This window comes from Procambarus clarkii, chromosome 18, assembly GCF_040958095.1.
Source record: "Procambarus clarkii isolate CNS0578487 chromosome 18, FALCON_Pclarkii_2.0, whole genome shotgun sequence".
Taxonomy (NCBI): Eukaryota; Metazoa; Arthropoda; class Malacostraca; order Decapoda; family Cambaridae; genus Procambarus; species Procambarus clarkii.
Genome location: NC_091167.1, coordinates 25,743,253 through 25,764,535, shown reverse-complemented (window position 1 = coordinate 25,764,535; position 21,283 = coordinate 25,743,253). Strand labels below are relative to the sequence as shown.

The 21,283-nt window shown below is 40.2% G+C and overlaps 1 protein-coding gene across 4 annotated transcripts in view; it reads right to left on the bottom strand.

The window, feature by feature from the left end:
- The window catches only part of LOC123754306 (caspase Dronc), a 40,504-nt gene extending 25,950 nt beyond the window's left edge, over positions 1-14,554 (bottom strand). Inside the window, exons 1-5 of one of the 4 annotated variants that reach the window (XM_045736567.2) lie at positions 14,420-14,554; positions 4,210-4,370; positions 1,268-1,437; positions 905-1,115; positions 71-247 (exon numbers count right to left, since the gene is read on the bottom strand). In XM_045736567.2, coding sequence (XP_045592523.1) covers positions 71-247; positions 905-1,115; positions 1,268-1,437; positions 4,210-4,353 — 702 coding nt within the window. In that variant the 5' untranslated portion in view covers positions 4,354-4,370; positions 14,420-14,554. Of the gene's footprint in view, positions 1-70; positions 248-904; positions 1,116-1,267; positions 1,438-4,209; positions 4,371-8,818; positions 9,401-14,419 lie in introns of those variants that run through there. The other 3 variants (XM_045736569.2, XM_069326383.1, XM_045736566.2) reach the window with 3 other exon arrangements.
- Between the last annotated feature and the right edge of the window lie 6,729 nt (positions 14,555-21,283).

Below are 21,283 nucleotides of genomic sequence, written 5' to 3'. Positions count from 1 at the left end.
ATACAGTATTTACAATGCTGATGTACAGTACCAAGAAACTTATCTATAAACATTAAAAGTATATACTAACGTATTTTTTCATATTCAGGTGGACGTTTGGTATACTGTAACCCATTTGTGAAAATAACATTGTAAGGTTTTTCACATCAGTTTCCGACCCTGTACGAGGACTATGTTCATCATTATTAAAATTTTTAAAATTCGCCATGAATACCAGTCCTCGAGGCATGGTGAGATTTTTATACACCTGAGGAAGAGAATATATCTATTAAACAACTGGAAAGATAAAATGGTCATCACAGAAGGTTATTATTTCATTTAATATTTATCTCCAATCATTAATGGCAGAATAATGCTTCATGGAGTTCAGTGTAAATAATCTAGGTTATCTGTCACCTGTCAAAATATCAGAACAATACTAATCATGCACCTACGAAGTTAATTTTAGGCGACGTTTAAATTACAAGTCAAGATCAATCAAGGACAGATTTATTCCAGAAAAAATCTTAAGAAATTACTTTTACAAAATATATATTCTTCAAAAGTTAATATTGTTGCCAAAATATTTTAAGTACCTCTTCATGCTAATGAAGGATGACAAGACAAAGGAATGCTCATTAGTGGGCTGTATTTAAGACAGCTACAAAACATTTTTCCACTTTAGCAATGTTAAAAGCAAACACACTGGAAAAATTTAAGTATTAGTCAGACAAATATAAACATGTGGCTGGATGTAAAAAGTTGCTGCGTATGGCCCAAAGTGCTTTGGGCAAGCGCAGTTTCCGTTATTATGATGCTAATTCTGTACTAGCCAACAAAGATGCTACATTGCCAATAACCAAATGTAATTAAAGTTAAACTTGCAGAATTAAGAGGTACAGTACACTAATTTAAACAAACTTACCGATGCAGGTTCCAAGTCCTGACCCCCAACCTCCCTGTAAGGCACTACATCTATTATCAAAGGTTCATTAGGGATACCGCTCTCAACCATGTGATATTCTGGCATCTCGGGTCTTCTGCATGGAGGACGAGGCAGTGTAGGCAGTTGACCTGGCTGTCCAATATGGATGTTTGGCATGTACGTCAGGTCCTCTAATTCATTGCTATTCCCACTAAACAAAAAAAGATAACCAATATAAAAAATTATTTTCTGTTTAAATCCCATAATTAACATACTGTATAAGCAAAGTCTATAAACACTACTTATATGAGGATTTTAAAACAAAACACTGGTACTGTACATGAAAATGTTAGATGAAATTACCCAAGGTTCCCGCTGTGTTCCTCGTTGATGCTCTCATTTAGTCGCATAACAAGAGCACTCAGGCCCAACTGCATTAACACTTTCAGCAATTTCTGAAATGCTCCTTCTCCGCACGTTTCAAGATATGAAATCAAATTTTTCATCCTCGTGGTTTTTGTAGTTTCCATCTGCTATAGGTATAAAAATGTTGCCATTTAACAAGTATTCATTTGTTGCACTTATTCCTCTAAAGGATATTATTACACCATGTCATTCATATACTGTTTCTTATACTCCTTGTTTTTTCAATGCTACTTTTAATTAAATAGCATTTGTCCTTTTCTGTAAGAGTACAATTTCTACTTTAAAATTTAAACAAATTAACTACGGTCAGAGCATTTTTAAGTTTATATCCACTGTACTGTATATTGTAGAGTACAGTATACAATACTATACAAGCACTACAGTTAAGTGTAGCTACAGCCCTAAAGTAATGAACATATGCAAATCTAATTTATAAATTTACCCATTACGTATTTATGAAATTTATAAATTTTATTTTCAATTTATGTTAGTATTTTTCCTAGGCTTTGAGAGCAGCATTGCTACTGCTAACATCGAGCTCAATTATTGCCAGAAAAAGTATTAACATATGAACTATTTACTGATTCAGTGCTCTTTTCAATACAAAATAGATTACCTAGAATTTAATTAAGCAAGTCAAACTTTCTTCTTAAAGCATAAACTTCAATAAACCAAAACTCAAACAACTGCATTGAGCATGGATGAAATGAGTTGAAGAAACTGCTGTTAGTCACCCAAGGTAGCACCGCACACTTACATTGCATAATTTGGTTATTCCTCAGCTATATATCAGTTCCTTGTTAGGCCCCATTCAGAGAATACAGTTCAATTTTAATCACCATACTATAGAATGGAAAAAATGACTAATGGATTCAGAAAAGGAAGTTAATCCCAGCCTCTTGCGAGGTGATTAAATACCATAAATTACATTTTCAAGAAAGAGTAAAGGGTGATATGAATGAAGTACAGAATATGTATACAGTACTGTAAATAAAGAGGTATAACAAGAGACTTGTTATTGTTTTGAATATACAGTATTAACAAAACAGAACACAAAATAATGTACGTATACTAAACAAGTTTAGATTTGGGTAAGACCTGGGTAAATACTAATTTGGAAGCAGGGTTGCCAATTTATCAGACCGATTACTGGGTAACATAATAGACTTGCTATTGCCAAATGGCTTCAAGCGTATGGGTCAATAGGTCTTCTGCAGTTTTATTAATTATTATATACTTAGGAGTCTGTGCCAGGTGACATTTTACAGTTCAATTCCAGTCACTGGCTCACAACCAAAGGTTTGGATTCAATTTCCATGACAGGACAGATTGCTGGACGAGTTTCCTTTCACAAGATGCCTTTGTTCACCTAGCAGTAAATACCAGTAGGTACTTAGGAGTAGGACAACTTTTTTGGTTCATCCTGGGGAAGGTTAGTAGCTGGCCAAGGAAGACCTCGATAAGCTGATGTATAAGCTTCCTGTCCCCAACAACAGGACAGGAAATTTACATTTTTGGCAATTTAATATTCTTTGGGCAAGAAATAATGCATAACAAAATATTACTAATTGCATACAACACCTGCTAACCAATTTATATGACTATGCACACAACATGTAACAATAAATGAACACAACGATTTAATTTTATTACGATTTTCAACAAAAATGAATAATTTAAATTAATTTCCTTTCCTTTTATCAGTCATATCTATAAATATTCCCAGTTCCTTTCCCAACAACTTTAATATTAATATACAGTATCACAAATGTTACAACCAAACCACACACCAGAAGATGGAGAAACCACAGCGTTTCGTTCCATCCTGGACCATTATCAAGTCGTATGTGAGGGGGAGAGAGATGATTAATGAAGATTAAGCACCCAAGAGATGGCACAGGCATGAATAGCCTGTACAGGAAGAGAGATTGATTGATTGATGAAGATTAAGCCACCCAAAAGGTGGCACGGGCATGAATAGCCCGTAAGTGGTGGCCCTTTTAAGCCATTACCAGTATCAAGAGCTGATACTGGAGATCTGTGGAGGCGCGACTGCACCCTGCATGACGGGAGATGTCTCCCTTATGAATGTGTTAAGATGAAGATGAAGCAACCCAAAAGGTGGCACGGGCATAAATAGCCCGTAAGTGGTGGCCATTTTAAGCCATTACCAGTATCAAGAGCTGATACTGGAGATCTGTGGAGGCGCGACTGCACCCTGCGTGACGGGAGATGTCTCCCGGACCAAGTGGTGACCAGATGGTGGTCCGGAAGAGAGGAGGAAATGGGCAATAAATAAGTAAAGAGTGAGGTGAGGAACAGGTAAGAGAAGACGGTAATTCCTAGAAGAAGGTAAGAGTAAGCCAAAGGCAAGAATAGGATGAAACGTATGAAAGGGATGAGCCTAATAATGCGATAAAGGAAGGATGGAATAAGGTAAGAATTAAAGAAAGGGAAGAAAAATGAAAAGGCTCAAGTCAGGTCACGTTTGTTAACAAGGTAACAAGTGTGACCCGACATAAGCCTACCCCCTTTCTTTTTCTTACCTTATCCCACCCTTCTCTCATCCCATTATTACACGCTTACCTTTTGTACATTTTGTCTTCTCTTACCTACTCCTTACTCTTTCCTTATTTATTGCCCATTTCTTCCTCTCTTCTGGCTACTGAGTGGACTATTCATGCCCATGCCACCTCTTGAGTGGCTTAATCTTCATCAATCATCAATCTCTCTCTCTCTTCCTCACAAACGACTTGATAATAGTCCATGATGGAACGAAATGTCGTGGTTTCTCCATCTTCTGATGTGTGGTTTGGTCATCATATCTTCAGCCACATTACTGTGACTCATTGTCATTACAAATGTCTCTCCATACTAACCTTGAATGCCTCTGCCCTTTCTGAAGTCAGGACACCTTCCTCTCTAAGCTCATAGATGATATGTTGTGTCATTTCTGTGTGTACTAACGCTTCAGCTATAGCATCCTTATGTTCCCGCAGGATCCTCCTCCACGTTGCATCCATTATGCCTTGCTTTCAAACTAAATAAATGAGACATGTATCAGTTATGTTAATTGTAACTTGTCTTGCTTTCATCAGGCAAACACTAATACTCTATATATATTACAAAATAAATATGATCAGGGATAGTGGAAGTGGGTGGTTCATTACAGTATACAGTAGTCAAGTACAAGTCTATACTCTAGCATTGAATGTAATCCCTGGAAACAAACCGAAAATGTCTATTTTCCGCTTGTTACAACTTATAATAAAGTTGTTACATCTTGGCTTAACGTGTTAATGACGTATTAGAATGTTGTTACAACTTGCTATATTGGTTGTTATAACTAGTTAGGTGTTAAAACTTGTTCGAACGTTGTACCAACGTTGGAGTTTCAGTTTGTGTTTGGCGGGATGAAACTCAAGTTTCTGGGGAAGCTCTGGAATCTCCCTGAAGCTATCTTACTGATCAAGCACCATACTATTTGGAGTCATCAGTAGCTGAATTCTTGTATGCCTACCAGGGACCATGAACCAGAACCTGGCCATTTCAGAGAGGTGCTGGGAGCAATGGCCCATGAGCACTTTACATTTAAAGTTTGTTACCTTGCCATTGACAAGGGAACCACCCAGAAAGGTAGGGGAATCAAAACAAACTACTGCCTACATGAAAAATGCGACCTACGCATCAAATCGGATTTCCGTGCAAGTATCAAAAGAACCCTCATCAAAAACAAAACCAAAACTTCGTTCGAATACTGTAGCTCTCTGCTCGTTAGCTCCACGCCCTCCTCATTTAGGAATGTTGGGTGGAGGGGAGACCAGACTACCACCAGCCAGTCCTTGAATGATAAAAGCTGCTGACCGAAGGGACGGAGGGAGGGTGTAAGGAAGCCTCTGGGGCTTGCCCAGAAACTGGCGTTTCAATACATTCAACACTTGTTTTCCGGGGGAAGCTGCATCAGCTCCCAAAAACTAACCTCCTGTAATGCATCGGAAAAACTGAAAAAAGGAAAGGACGAAAAACTCATAGGGTGACGGAGGTAGAGAGGTGAAAGGGGAGGAGTGAGGAAGAGTGGTCAGGGGAAAGGGAAAGTTAAGTACTGTATGAGAGAAAGGAGGAAAGTAGAAGAATACAGCAGTAAGAAAGTGGAAGAGTAGTAAAGTATAAGAGTAGAAAGTGTCAAACGGAGCCCAAAAGCTCTATTCAGACTCCCACCTGAGCCTTGGAACCCACCACCAAGGGCCCCAGGGCCAAGCCCTCATCCTCACCTACCGCTGGCAAAGAAACGGCAGAGTCCAGGGAAAAGGCCTCAAAAGAGGGAGCCACCTGGGATGACTCAGAAGCCTCAGTGGGAAGTAGAGGCTCAATTACCTGCACACCTGCATCAGAAGGAACAACCCCAGAAGCCACCAGAGCCTCACCCCGAGCTAAGCCATGCCCCGGCTCTGAAACTCTCAAGACGCTTCAGAGCCGAAACCAGGGGGGATGGGGAAGAGATGGGTGAACCACACTTGCCTGGGAAGGAAGAGTAGGTGCAGTCATAACCATGGGCAGAGGCAGAATGGATGATGATCACCCTGAGGCAAGAGCAATGAGCAATCCTCGAATTCGAAGAAGGCACGAGTGGGCTCGGAAGAGATATCCATACTACAACCGAGACCGCAGGGGATTTTCATGGCCGATAGTGTGAATGAGCCCTACCAGGAAGCCCAAGGCAAGACAGAAATCTTCGAGCCCCCGACGCACCCCAAGTGCTCCATGAGTAATCATGGAGCACTAGGGAAGGTAACCCTAGGCGCATGAAGCTTCAGTATTCTAAAATCCTGGTGAGTGCACACGTCCATGCAGAAATAGCCTTGCAAAGCAAAACACTGACAAAATAGGAAACTGTGGCCAGCGTGAACCAACGACTGCCAGGCACGAGCATCAGTTAACAACTGGCGGCTCGGCTCTCACCCAGGCTTGCTCCCCCCCACCAATGAGGGGGGGGGTGGAGCTAATGAGCAGGGGGGCTAGTTGGACAAAGTTTTGGTTGTTTGTTTTTGGTGGGGAAGTTGTTTTGATAGAGAGAGCATAGGTCACATTTTGTAACCAGGCAGTAGTCTGTTTTGATTCACCTATCTTTCTGGGCACTTCCTTGGTCAATGGCAAGATGAGAAACTTAAAATGTAAAGTGTTCATAGTCCACTGCTCCATGCGCCTCTGAGGGAGCCAGGTTCTGACCCCCAACATAGGTCCCCGGTAAGCATACAAGAACTCTACGTACAATGACTCCAAGTAGTATGCACTTAATCAGTATAGATAGCTTCAGGGAGGTGACTGGGCTCACCACAGAAAATAAATTATATTTATACTATTCTGTGACAACCATATTTCAAAAATTCAAGAAATGGCAGAAAAAATTAAAAAGGAAAGTCCTAATGAAACAAGACTAAAGTAATCAGGAGCACAAACTTGGGGGAAAAAGAACAAGATCAACATTTATAAGAAAAATTGGGAACCAAATCTAGTCTTGGATAAAAAATGAATAGCTGGGTACAATGGGATCTGGTAACCTACATCGTCTGACTTTAGTCAAGTGATTAATTTTCTTATTTTGTTTAAAAACAAAATTCTGTATGCTTAGAATGTTTTCAAACTGGTCATAAGGCCAGAGTTGTAAAACTACCTCATATTTTCTTACATTTCATGGTATAAATAAAGTACACTGTTCTGTACAATATATGAAAATAGCATTTTTTTTTCAATTAGATAATAAAAACCCTGTAAAATATTGAAGTGACAAAAATTGCGTTATGTTTACAATGAAAACTCATTTTTATAAAACAAGGCTGTGTTCAAGTCATATACTGTACCAGTACAGTAATTGATAAAATTATTTTTAGAATAATTAAAATCAAAACCAGTAATTATACTTATTTTTTTGAGTTGAGAACTTTTATTTAGCATTTCCTTCATTTTTATTACAACTCTACAGATATACTTTATACATTACTGTACCTTACAAAATCAAAGTTTTTATGCAAATTCATAAAATATAACTAAATCATTATACAATATTGGAAAAAGAAACCTGATAATAGGCCAAAAGCATTTCAAATACAGTACAGTATAATATATAGACTATCATAAATACTGTAAATAAACCTTTGCAAAGAGGTGGGAAAGGGCAGGAATTTTTCTTATATGTAATGTAAAAAACTAATTTGAAGACTTATAATCTACAAAAAATTAATTGTTAAAATAGATTGAGCAAGGAATGAAAATGTCACGGCAATGTGGTATGCAAGTCATGACATAGTAATTATTAAGCCAAGCAGAAAGGGTGAACAATGCACAGGATATGGTAAGGGACAAGGTTGAGTGGAAGTACACTAGTTTGTAAGGGAATGAAAGCATTTTCATATATGGACCATATATACAATGATTCTTAATGAATACTATACACCTGATCTAATGAGATGGTGGGTACTGCTGGACATGCCAGCTAGTGTGGAAGCCCTTTTTTAGGTGATACTATATATTGTAAACGACATTATGAATGCAAAAAACTATCAGGAGAAACTCAAGCCATTACAATTCTATAGCATTTGGAAGGCATCAGGATAAGGATTTGGGATGGGACAGGGGAAAGGAATGGTGCCCAAAAAAAAAAACACTTGGACAGTCGGGGAAAAAAATTTCTATGCAAGTAAAAATATTCATGAATAAATTTAGATTGTTTTACATCAAATAAAAAAAAATCAAATTACAGAATACATTTTTTTTACATACAGTATGATCATGGACAAGTGTGATCTGGCACTGCAATACTTGAGATTTTTTCAAGAACTACACAAGAATTAATTACTTTAAATTAAACTAATTGATTTCAAGAATTTTAATGCTAGAAATGGATAGAGTATTATTTGTTCAATTAACAATTTATTTTGTCAGGGGCAGGAAGCCTGTGTATAATGTATATATCTTAGGCATATATCGAGGTCCACCCATGATGACACTGCCTACCGTCCCCAGGATGCAATCCCACTACATTAGCCTAACTCAGGTACCCAATTATTGCTAGTTGAACAGGGACATTAGGTGAATGAATATGTGCAAAACTATTTCTGTCTCACCCGGGATCTTCAATTGTGAGTCGAAAACCAAACTGACATCAGAAACTAAATGTAATTTGCAGCCAAAGGGTTAAGGTATCTTTTCTACCCGAATTTACCCGAGCCTCAACAAGGACAGAAAGCCAGCAGCTTGTCAAAGGTTCCCCCCTCCCCCCAGCATGGTTTCTACATATTGTACTATACTATATATTATGCTGCAATAAATAATTTTGCAAGACATTACAATATAACCCTTGTTACTAACCAAAATGCCACATGGCATTGTACTTGCTTCACAGCTGCACATAAATAAATTCTCAGGCTAGTAATGTACATATTAGTGAAAATAGCACACATGAACACGTTATAGATTTTTATCACAACATACCATAAAAGTCCTGATTCCCAAATACACCACTGTATTACAGTTGTATTACAGCTGTAGGTCTTGCCCAGTCTCCTCTTCCACTTGGCTCTGGATTAGAGTACCCGCTCCTACCTCCCGCCATACACGTTTGAATTGAACATTTATCACATTCAATACACTTCCTTGCACGTATTGTGCCTTCATACTTCAGTCATGAAAACTCTGACAATAATGGCTACACGCTAAAACATTATTAAAAATACATTATACAAGTTCATAAACGAAAACACACTGCAATAAACACATTAAATGTTTTATTTCAGGTGCAGGAACTTGAATTCGACATCTCGGGAGTAAATACTGTGAGACCAATATTAACTCACGCTTATTTCCTTGTCTCTCCACCATTCAAGAGTGTGCCCAGGTCAGAGCAGGGTCAAAATTGGATAAAAACTTGAGGTTTGAGCCACCTCAGGCCATCCTGTGTTGAGGTTTACTTGTTGTGCTCTACCTTTGTCCGATCCGTTCGCCCTCGCCGGCTGTCGTACTTTACTGCAAGTATTGTCGTGCCTCGCTGCCACGACTGTCGTACCTCCCTGCCGGGGTATCGTACCCTACTGTCAGGGGTCGTTGTACCTCAGCAACACGCGAGGGCATGCAATGGGTCAACCAACAAAAGATAGGAATATATACACCGAGAGGTAGACTCAGTTTTCTCGATATACACATTGTTTTATTGTTGCCGCCAGAGGCGGCTAGTTTATTATCCACCCCATACTCTTTCTGTGAGCAGTACAGCAAACAGGATTACAGAGGGCACAAAAGGCCTTTATTAGACCTCAACGGTGATTATTACATTAACAATTACCTCTATCCTTCACACCTTATAATATAATAACATCAGCTAGCTACAGAGAATGTTCCATTCCAATACCTATATATTTACAGTTAATCATTATACATTAATTGTAGGTCTTATCACTAATACATAATTATTTGAGCTATGGAGATATTACACATAAGGAAGCTGCTATTTGTTTTTATTAGTCTTCACAATACACTACTTGCTTCTTAATCTTATATGTCGTTTATCTACTGGAAGCGAAATATGGAGTTATCTTGACATGATTTCGGGGCTTAGTGTCCCTGCGGCCCGGTCCTCGACCAGGCCTCTTTTTTGTTACTTATAAACTACTACTATTCAAAGCTACTTATACTCAAAGGCCTCTGAGTATAAGTAGCTTTGAGGGGCGGGGAAGGGTGCGGTGGGCCTGCCAAGCTCCCATTCCCCACACCGGCCTGGCTATTCGGCTCTGCAGTGATGAACTCTCAATATAGGCACCAGTCTCCGTGGTGTAGTGTTAAGACACTCGCCTAGCGTTCCGCGAGCGCTATGTCATGGGTTCGTATCCTGGCCGGGGAGGATTTACTGGGCGCAATTCCTTAACTGTAGCCTCTGTTTAACGCAACAGTAAAATGTGTACTTGGATGAAAAAACGATTCTTCGCGGCGGGGATCGTATTCCAGGGACCTGCCCGAAACGCTACGCGTACTAGTGGCTGTACGAGAATGTAACAACTCTTGTATATATATCAAAAAAAAAAAAAAAAAAAAAAAAAAAAAATAGAGCGAGATTCTTCTCTCTGTCCTGAATGTGAAACTGCTGGTCTATTTATCAGGGCTCAAGGAGCTAGTCTTCGCCTACCCTGGGGGCTACTTTGCTGTCAACTCAAAGGCAACGGCGGTTTTTTTTTCGTTTGATGGGAGAACACAAGATTGATTGATTGATGAAGATTAAGCCACCCAAAAGGTGGCACGGGCATGAATAGCCCGTAAGTGGTGGCCCTTTTAAGCCATTACCAGTACCAAGAGCTGATACTGGAGATCTGTGGAGGGAGAACACAAGCAAACTGTGTGCATTTATGAGCTTAGGTACGGTACCAGGTAGGTCACCTGCAACACCTGACCTCTCAGTCAACCTCTAAGGTGTGATTTCCTGTTGTTAGGACAGAAGAAAGACTTGCAGTTACAATTTCCTTTGTGACTTGACTCTATTTCTGTCGGTGAATTATTAAATACAACTGTTTGTGGTGTTACAGTACACTAAACTACCACTCACAGGATGAGTATGGGGTGCACAATAAACTACCACTCACAGGATGAGTATGGGGTGCACAATAAACTACCACTCAGGATGAGTATGGGGTGCACAATAAACTACCACTCACAGGATGAGTATGGGGTGCACAATAAACTACCACTCACAGGATGAGTATGGGGTGCACAATAAACTACCACTCACAGGATGAGTATGGGGTGCACAATAAACTACCACTCACAGGATGAGTATGGGGTGCACAATAAACTACCACTCAGGATGAGTATGGGGTGCACGATAAACTACCACTCACAGGATGAGTATGGGGTGCACAATAAATTACCGCTCACGGGATGACTATAGAGAGCCCATTAAACTACCACTCAACTGACCTATCAAATAAGTTTCTTTGTTCATTTAATATGTACCTCATACCAATTCTGTGGGCGATAGTGGGAAAAGTCACAGAGGCACAATGGGCTCAGGAACTGGACCTCGAAATTCATTTAGCTAGACAAGTTAATCTTGATAAGATAGTTACACAGTTTAATGTATATTAGTATTATATCAACAATGGGTTTGAGAACGATCACTAGTACAGTCTCTAGGCTGAGCAACTGGCAGATACCCGCAGCATATCTGGGCCCATAGCATACCTAGGGCCCATAGCATACCTGGGACCATAGCATATCTCATTTAGTGAGGCAGTTTCATGATATGATTTCTTCCAATCACCCACATTTACAATCTGCAGTTTGCAAACTGGTGATATTTGGCTAAAACGTCCGGTAGTAGATAATTTTCAATTAAATACTTATAATTTTCTTGAATATATGTTATAGAGCTGTCTCTAAATTCCAGCCCACCTGTATATTTTGTTGCACAACGTCACATACTGACGTAGTGTGTGACGGTTGAGAGTCGCGCGCAATTAAGGACGATACGGAATCACTTACAATTAATGTATCAAGTTTGGAGACTGGTCACATAAAAAAATTCTTTGGGGACTAGTTCAGTATAAACAACTGAACCTCTACCCGTCACTATTTGCTATATTTCTTACACTCAAATACCATCCCCATAGTGACAGTATTGGGCAGCGTCACTCATCCTGTGAGTGAACACACCGTCATAGTGACAGTATTGGGCAGCATCACTCATCCCGTGAGTGAAGATACTCCATGCAGCAAGTACATCGGCCACCAATTAGAAGAAAACCTGCTAAGGTGTTCATCCTGTCACTTGTACCCAAACGCAGCTGGGACTTGCTTAACTGTCTCAAGAGAAGAGACTGTCAAACAAGGGATTAACAACTCACAACCATTAGGTTTACATATATGCTGCTGATGCAAGGTGGGAAAAGTTTTAAAAGACAGGATCGTTATTTGACAGAAAGAATGTGGGATTTGTTATATTACACGTATATCTAATGTCTCTTCATTCATATTGAAGATTCTGTTATTTTGCTGCTCAGCTGTTGTTTCCATCTCGAATCTTCACGGGAACAAAAATTCATCCAAGACGAATTTTTGTAATTGTGGATTTCCCTCCTTCGCCCATCTCCTTTTCCTCGATAATGATTGAGTTGTTAGTTGCAACTTTATTATACTAGTGAATGGATTCACTGACTTGCTCTTCTCTCCTGTTTTCCCCTCAACTGTCTTCTCACGGTGATGTTGTTTGATGCTCCTGATTTATAAAAGGGTGTTAGGGATAAAGTCTTCAGTGTGAGTGGAATCCTTCAGTACTCTCGACCGCTGGCACATGTGCTCGTTCATCTTCACAGAGTCCAACGTGAGATTGAGTCCACAAGAACTTGATCATCCATCCCCGGCTGGTCACCATTTTTACCTTCTGAACTGAGTTGTTTTAGATTCAGGTACTGGCAACCAAAAGTTGCAAGTTGCACGGGCTATGGTGAGCCCGTGGTGGACTTACCTGGCACAGGAGCGGGGCTGTAACTTTGATTTTAGCTGCTACTCGCCAGGCCCATCGCTGTCGGCAGTTCTTTCAGTCGCCTCGTGGCTATGGCTGCTGTAAAAATAGTCAGTCAGGAAGCGGCCAACATGCAGAGACCTAAAGAGCTCAGTATATGGAGCAGACCAAGGCTGCAAGGGTGGTATATATTGCAACATGAGCATGCATTGCTGAAATTGCAGACCCCAAGTTCTGATCAAATTAGATTTAAAGAACGGCTTCAAGCTGGTCAAAAGGGATGCAGTGCTGCTGTCCTAATGCACATATCAACCTTTATTCGTTCATATAATCATTCTACAGCGGTGATTCAGTTACAATTCTGCGATCACAAAATTTCCAATTCCTCAGATTTCCTCTCGGAGCTCTGCCGCACCGTGAGTTTTTGAGAAACAGAATCTTCCAACAAATGCATGATAACGTAACTAAAAGGTGCTTTGTCTGAAATTCAGCTGTTAATACGTGCCGTGAACAGTACTCTCTACCACACTCCCCGCGGGTCGGATGTCATCAACAAGATCCTTGGAAAGTGTACTGACCTCAATAGGATGGATGAGAGGACTGAAGACATCGATGGCTTTTACATTTTCACCTGGGTGCAAGTCCCTCTCCAGGTTATCCTATTTTGTCAGGCGTGTCTCCGAAAAATATTGCACACCATCTGATCACAACCCAAAACTAGGCAAATAAGCATTTTTTGCATTGAAATCTATCCTAGATAATGTCTTCAATCACCCACTTCCTATCTACCTACTTAGTATCTGACTTCCTGATTAAGTACATCTTGAACACGTAGGTAACTCAGCGGGATCACACAATGCCTCACCAAGTGGGATTCTCTCACAGCCACAGCACTCAAACCATAATGAAGCCCACAAGCAATCCGGCTAAAACAGCCTCATCGAGGAGAGGCTACAACCTTCATCCAAATTGTAACAACCAAAGAGGTCGCTTATATCACAGCGATGAGGGCTCTTCCATGCATGAACCTCTTCATTAGAGACCTCTTATGTCTCCAACTGGCACATGGCTCAACTCTCACTATCCACACTACAGTAGTCCTCCACCTCCCTCTTACAATCCACACTGAATATATATTTGCGGCAAGGCAGAAGATAACAGATACGGTTTGAACTGTGTAAATTCTGAAAACACCAAACGTTGTACTGAAAACACAACGAAGTCATTGACATCATCTAGAGGAGCTTCAGCACAGACAAGTGTACAAGAGAGAAGTTTTCTAATACCCCAGAACTAACGCTAGTTTTCTCATGCCCACAACTCTACCAATACCTTTGGTCACTTGGGCGGGATTACAGCACACCCTTGACAGAACGGTTGTCAATTGGTGCGGTACAACACGTGAATTTCAGCCCTGGCTTGTAACTGCATCAACTTCAGCATTTTTCAAGCAAATGTCACTGCCAATCACAAGGAAGTAGTCCAATATATATGGAGAAGTACACCTTTAACTGTAAGCAATCTTGTATAATGTATCAAACCATAAACACGTGTGCTTAAAAAAAAAGAATGTATGATCAAATACTTACTGGATGTGTATCTTTTTGTTAAAAGAGTTGGCCGAATTTGATATGGCGACGAAAGCCTACTGTAGGTTCATATTTCCAGGGAGAGCCTAAGGCACACTGACTGATCCTTCACACCCAGTGCTCTGCCACCTACTACCTCACTCCTCCCTCCCGCCCTGGCTGGTGTCTACGTAACTGGGCAGGAGTGACACACAGTACACACACCACCATATTGCGTGGATCTGTCTTTTACCAACAATTACGTAGTGTAAACATTAAACACAGCTTGTGGTCATATATGTGTTCTTATCACCATAGCGTCCACATGTCTTATCATTCTACTCTACATATACGCTGCGTGTAATTAACTAAGTGCAATTATCTTAACTACGACCGCTCACAGGATGAGTATATGGGTATGGGGTGCACAATAAACTAGCCGCCTCCGACGGCAACAATCCAAAAATCTGTTGGTGTCCCGTCTTCCCGGCACTCTTATATAACACTTTAAAACTACTGACGGTGTTGGCCTACCTTACCTTGAGGTTACCTTGAGGTGCTTCCGGGGCTTAGCGTCCCCGCGGCACGGTCGTCGACCAGGCCTCCTGGTTGCCGGACTGATCAACCAAGCTGTTGGACGCGGCTGCTCGCAGTCTGACGTATGAGTCACAGCCTGGTTGATCAGGTATTCTTTGGAGGTGCTTATCCAGTTCTCTCTTGAACACTGTGAGGGGTCGGCCAGTTATGTCCCTCCATCTTCTCATTTAACTTGTTCATTTAGAGGGTCTTCTCTGCTACCATTTGTGTGTGTGTACTCACCTAGTTGGTGAGTATCAACCAGGTGAGTATCTAGGTGAGTACTCAGTTTTGTGTGTGTATGTGTGTCTACCCATTTCCTAACGAACTATTACCCAATGTGTAATAGTCAACAAAGTAAAATCCGGATCAGCCACCGTGAAAAGCTGCCCCGCAGGGTGCTGAAGCTTGCTCTAGTACTTTTTTCATCCTCATATTGGACAGTGACAATCTAGAACCGTATCATCCTATGCAGATGACACTAGGATTTTTATAAGACTGAACAACATAGAGGACACAACAAATCGGCCTCCAGTCTGATGTAAATCAGGTCTTTCAATGAGCTATAAAAATAAAAATAAAAAATAACAATAAAATAGCAATGAAAATAACAGGTGGGATAACAATAACATTTCAGACGAAGAGATGTCATACCAATGATGCTCTTCAACACACTAGTGCTCTCTAGGGTGATATAAGGTTGAACAATAACAGCTCTATACAAACCTGAAGAAATTGCTGACCTGCAGAGCGTGCAAAGATCTTTTACTACTAGAATCCGCTCAATGAAACATCTAAATAAGTAGGGCCAATAATATATATTTTATATAATTAAAATGTTTAAATATGTATTCTCTAGAGCGCAGGCGGGAGAGATACACAATACTTTACATGTGGAATATATTAGAGGAACTGGATCCAAATCTGCACACAGAAATAACATCACATGAGACCAGGAGACATGGCAGGATGTGCAGAATACCCCCGTTGAAAAGCAGAGGTGCAACAGGTACTCTGAGAGACAACTCCGTCAACATCAAAGGCCCGAGACTGTTCAACACGCTTCCACTACACATAACTAGCCGACCTTTCACAATGTTCAAGAGAGAACACGGTAAACACCTTTAAAGGATACCTGATCAACGAGGCTGTGATTCATACGTCAGGCTGCGAGTAGCCGCATCCAACAAACTAGTTGACCAGAGCATCAACCAGGAGGCCTGGTCAGAGACCGGGCCGCGGGACCTTGACCCTGGGAACCACGGTAAGGTCACCCAACAGTAACTACTGAGGAGTGAGGTCCAGCTCCTGCCCCGCCTCCTGCCCGTCTATACCTGGGGCACCAGTTACCTCTCAATCTTAACGTTTCCCTAATATTTTTTCTTTAAGTTGTGGATGAAATTAACTTCAAAAACCACTGCCTTCAATGTTGAAGGAAGCTCCTTCATTTGCTGACCACCCGTATAGGGAATGAGAGCTTCCTTACATTTCTATGCCACAACTGCGTGTCCAGCTTCCACTAATGTCCCTTCATCCTACCTCCTTGTATTTTAAATAGGCTTCCTTTGTCCACTTTGTCTCTTCCCCTCGGGATCTTGGATGTCAAGATCATATACTCTCTGTTTCTTCTTTAAAGTTGCGAGGGTTAGTTCCCTGAACCTGTCCTCATAGCTTAGCCCTCTCATTTCTGGTACTAATCTAGTTGCAAACCTTTGAACTTTCTCTACTTTCTTTTCGTGCTTCATAAGTTGTGGGTTCCATGCTGGTGCTGCATACTCAAGTAATGGTCTCACATAGGCAATGTTTATGAATATGAAAGCCTTGTATAGATTCTTTAATGATGTTATGTTGGCTAACTTCCCAAGTGTTGCTGCTGTGTGTTCTGCGTAATTAGCTAAATGTGTAATTACCTAAGTGTAGTTACAGGATGACAGCTACGCTCGTGTTGTGTGTGTTAATATTAACATATTAATTTGTTATAGGCAAGCTTACTATATAATGAATATTAATGAATTTCATATCGAGCAGCTGTAATATGGGTATTGCGGCCGCCGAGGTTATGCAGGTGCTACCATGAAACACAGATAAGCAGAGTACTTGTCATGTTGCCAGGTGACACTGTACACCCGATAACATACGTCACAAGTTGTCTAGCTACCGTACGTCACAAGTTGTCTAGCTACCGTCTAGCTATCGACATAAAATATATATATATATATATATATATATATATATATATATATATATATATATATATGTCGTACCTAGTAGCCAGAACGCACTTCTCAGCCTACTATGCAAGGCCCGATTTGCCTAATAAGCCAAGTTTTCATGAATTAATTGCTTTTCGACTACCTAACCTACCTAACCTAACCTAACCTAACTTTTCGGCTACCTAACCTAACCTAACCTATAAAGATAGGTTAGGTTAGGTTAGGTAGGGTTGGTTAGGTTCGGTCAAATATCTACGTTAATTTTAACTCCAATAAAAAAAATTGACCTCATACATAATGAAATGGGTAGCTTTATCATTTCATAAGAAAAAAGTAGAGAAAATATATTATTTCAGGAAAACTTGGCTTATTAGGCAAATCGGGCCTTGCATAGTAGGCTGAGAAGTACGTTCTGGCTACTAGGTACGACATATATATATATATATATATATATATATATATATATATATATATATATATATATATATATATATATATATATGATTAAACATATACAGAAAACCATGATGTGTATCGTTGTCTTATCAATAATTACTCCATAAGTGTGAAATAAATATTCAACTGTTTATCATCGTGTTATCCTGGGGTTGCTAAACCCATCTCATCATTGTATCACATCCGGGTCCCTCTCACCTGGTTGGGTATCGTATGCACATGACAGTGAATGTCAGGTTGGCAACACCGGAACTCGTGGGCTACGAGGCCTTTCAGATAACTGTTAATTGTTTAAGCAAAATTGAAAAGCGCATCTTTATCATACCGGGAGAAAAAATAACCGATAAAAACAAAAGTATAAATGCACGCAGTTAGATCATTTCTTATAGGTTTGTTTAGTAGTATTAACGCCCGTCCTTGAACCCTTGCACCACGCTGGTCAACGGTTCACTGAACCGATGTTTATAAATTATCAGTGTATCTATAATTTGGTAGAACATCTTCTGTCGCTGATTTAGGAATTAAAATAGTAATTTCATAGGGCAAATTCCCGAATGAGACCATGAAAATAGTACATTTCAGCTCTGAACTCCATATATAAAGGCTACCTAATTAACATATCTGGCGGTGAGTCAGCCTGTGTGATGACGTATAATGACGTATGATGACGTGTTTCTGGAGGTCGCCGCCTCCAGTCTCGGTTATAACAAAACTGAATGTACAATTTCTGCAGCACAGTAGTCTACGTCCTGGACTCAATTCCCGGGCAGGATAAAACCGATTAGACACGTTTCACTTCATCTGATGCCTCTGTTCACTTAGCAGGTTTACAGCAAGTTGGTCAATTGCAGTAGCTGCCCTTCAACATCAATGGGCTCATATTGTCGAAAAAAACAAGATGCAACTACTCTCTTTGGTTAAATATTATAAATTACGTATACTTTTCGTGCAGGAAGACATTATAGTGTTACCAAACATGAAGTGATATTATCTGCATAACCAACATGATGATTAACCAGGCTGTGATTCATACGTCAGGCAGCGAGCAGCCGCGTATAACAGTTACCTGGTTGACCAGACACCCCCCCCCCCAGGACCCGTCTCTGACCTACACAGTAGCTGACGGTATACTGTAGGTCTTATCTTGAGGTTATCTTGAGATGATTTCGAGGCTTTTTAGTGTCCCCGCGGCCCGGTCCTCGACCAGGCCTCCACCCCCCAGGAAGCAGCCCGTGACAGCTGACTAACACCCAGGTACCTATTTCACTGCTAGGTAACAGGGGCATAGGGTGAAAGAAACTCTGCCCATTGTTTCTCGCCGGCGCCTGGGATCGAACCCAGGACCACAGGATCACAAGTCCAGTGTGCTGTCCGCTCGGCCGACCGGCTCCGGGTCGGAGCCGACAATGTACAACAACTAGCATAGCCGACAACTAGCTGACAATGTAACTATAAGGTGTAAAGGATAGATGAAATTGTTTATGTAATAATCTAAGATGAGTTCTGATAAAAACCTTTTGTGCCCTCTGTAATGCTTTTTTGCACTACCGCTCACAGGATGAGTATGGGGTGCACAATAAACTAGCCGCCTTCGGCGGCATATATATATATATATATATATATATATATATATATATATATATATATATATATATATATATATATATATATATATATGTCGTACCTAGTAGCCAGAACGCACTTTTTGGCCTACTATGCAAGGCCCGATTTGCATAATACAGGCCGCCGAACTTTCCATCCTCCTCGGTCCCACACACAATCCTCTTCCAGAATTTCAAATCTTTATCTTACTTCCTTCCCACATCCTTCTCCAAGCTCTTTGGACATCGAATTCGAATGTCTAAAAGATGTTTCCTGAAACATGCCTTTGTCTCCGTCCATCTTATACAACTTCTCTAATTCACTTCGAACGTAATATATGATTCGATCCGTATTATTTGTTAAATCCGTCCCATCATCTGTTCTTATATTGGTTACAAGCCCCGTACTCTTATTATTCTTTACCTTACTTAAAAAATATGTAGAAATGTTTCCTCATACATCCTCTCACTAATCTCGAGGCGGACATTTACGCCTTCAAATATATTCTTCCTCATTGTGTTAAGTCTTTCGTTTAAGGAACTAATTTCTTCATATTTATCTAGTCCCATATTAACTTTAGTATTGAGTTGTTTTAATGTTTTGTAGCAAGATCAAAAGTCCCTATCTCGTAGCTGCCTGTCTTTCGGACAATATGGTAAATAATGTTTATATTCAACTCTCCCCCACGTCGCACCGCACCCCAGGACAGGTGAACCTGTGTGTTTCACCACTGTACCACGGAAACTGGTGCAGGTGAACCACTGCACCAGTCTCCGTGGTGAAGTGGTAAGACACTCGCCTGGCGTTCCTCGAGCACTTTGTCATGGGTTCGTATCCTGGCCGGGGAGGATTTACTGGGCGCAAATCCTTAACTGTAGCCTCTGTTTAACTCAACAGTAAAATGTGTACTTGGTTGTAAAAACGATTCTTCGCGGCGGGGATCGTATTCCAGGGACCTGCCCGAAACGCTACGCGTACTAGTGGCTGCACAAGAATGTAACAACTCTAGTATGTAACTCGTTTGTCTCAACAAGTACTCCCACAATACTCGAAAAATACCAATAATATCTTGCAAAAAAACTGCAAGTTTAACTCCCACAACTCTTTTTTTTCCCATTTGAACTTGACTGTTAACCTCAATTTTCACTACAACAATACAATGATCAGAAAAGCTAACCGGATAGGTACTGTAAGAGCTAATCTTACTGTAAGAGGTCTGTTATGGGTATATATTGTGTATAGTCTTAAACCATAATTGTGGTGAGCATAGTTGGGGATAATGCTCTTGGCATCCAAACATTTCAGGCTAACCCTACTTAACGAATAGGCTTCCAGAGGAGCATATGCATTAAGCAAAGGAATTATGATGTCAATAATCGAAATTCTTGTATACAAAACATCATCATTAAAAATGCTGCTAAGTTACAAATCTGGCCGACAACATTAATTGCACAGGAATAAAAGTATGGTGAAATAAAGTCGTTGAACTCAGGCTCCTGTGTCAAATAACTTGCGCGTATTTTACAAAAATAAGATTCCAGTAAATTAACAATATTGCTTTGAATAATTCAATTTCTAAAGATAACACATAGGATAGCTAATCCTATGTGTTATCTAGTCCCAAATTAACTTTAGTTGGATATTCGTAAGATAGCTAATCATGTGTAGGCGATGAGTCACAATAACGTGATTGAAGTATGTTGACCAGACCACACACTAGAAATTAAGAGACGACTTGAGAATGGTCCAGGACGGACCGAAATGTCGTTGTCCCTTCATTTTCTAGTGTATGGATTGGTCAACATAGCTAATCATTTATGGTGAACATTCATATCCCACCTTTTTTCTTTACGTTTAAAGAGGTTACAGATTAAAGTCCGTTTAATCGGTAATTAATATCAAAGAATAGTGTTTTTCCATTTTCAAAGCAATTTTCGTATCCACTGGAGAATTATGAGACTTATACCATAGTTTAGAAAAAAATACGGTTGATTATTAAAGCCTTCTGAGAGTTTTCTATTTGATTTAATTTTCTCTT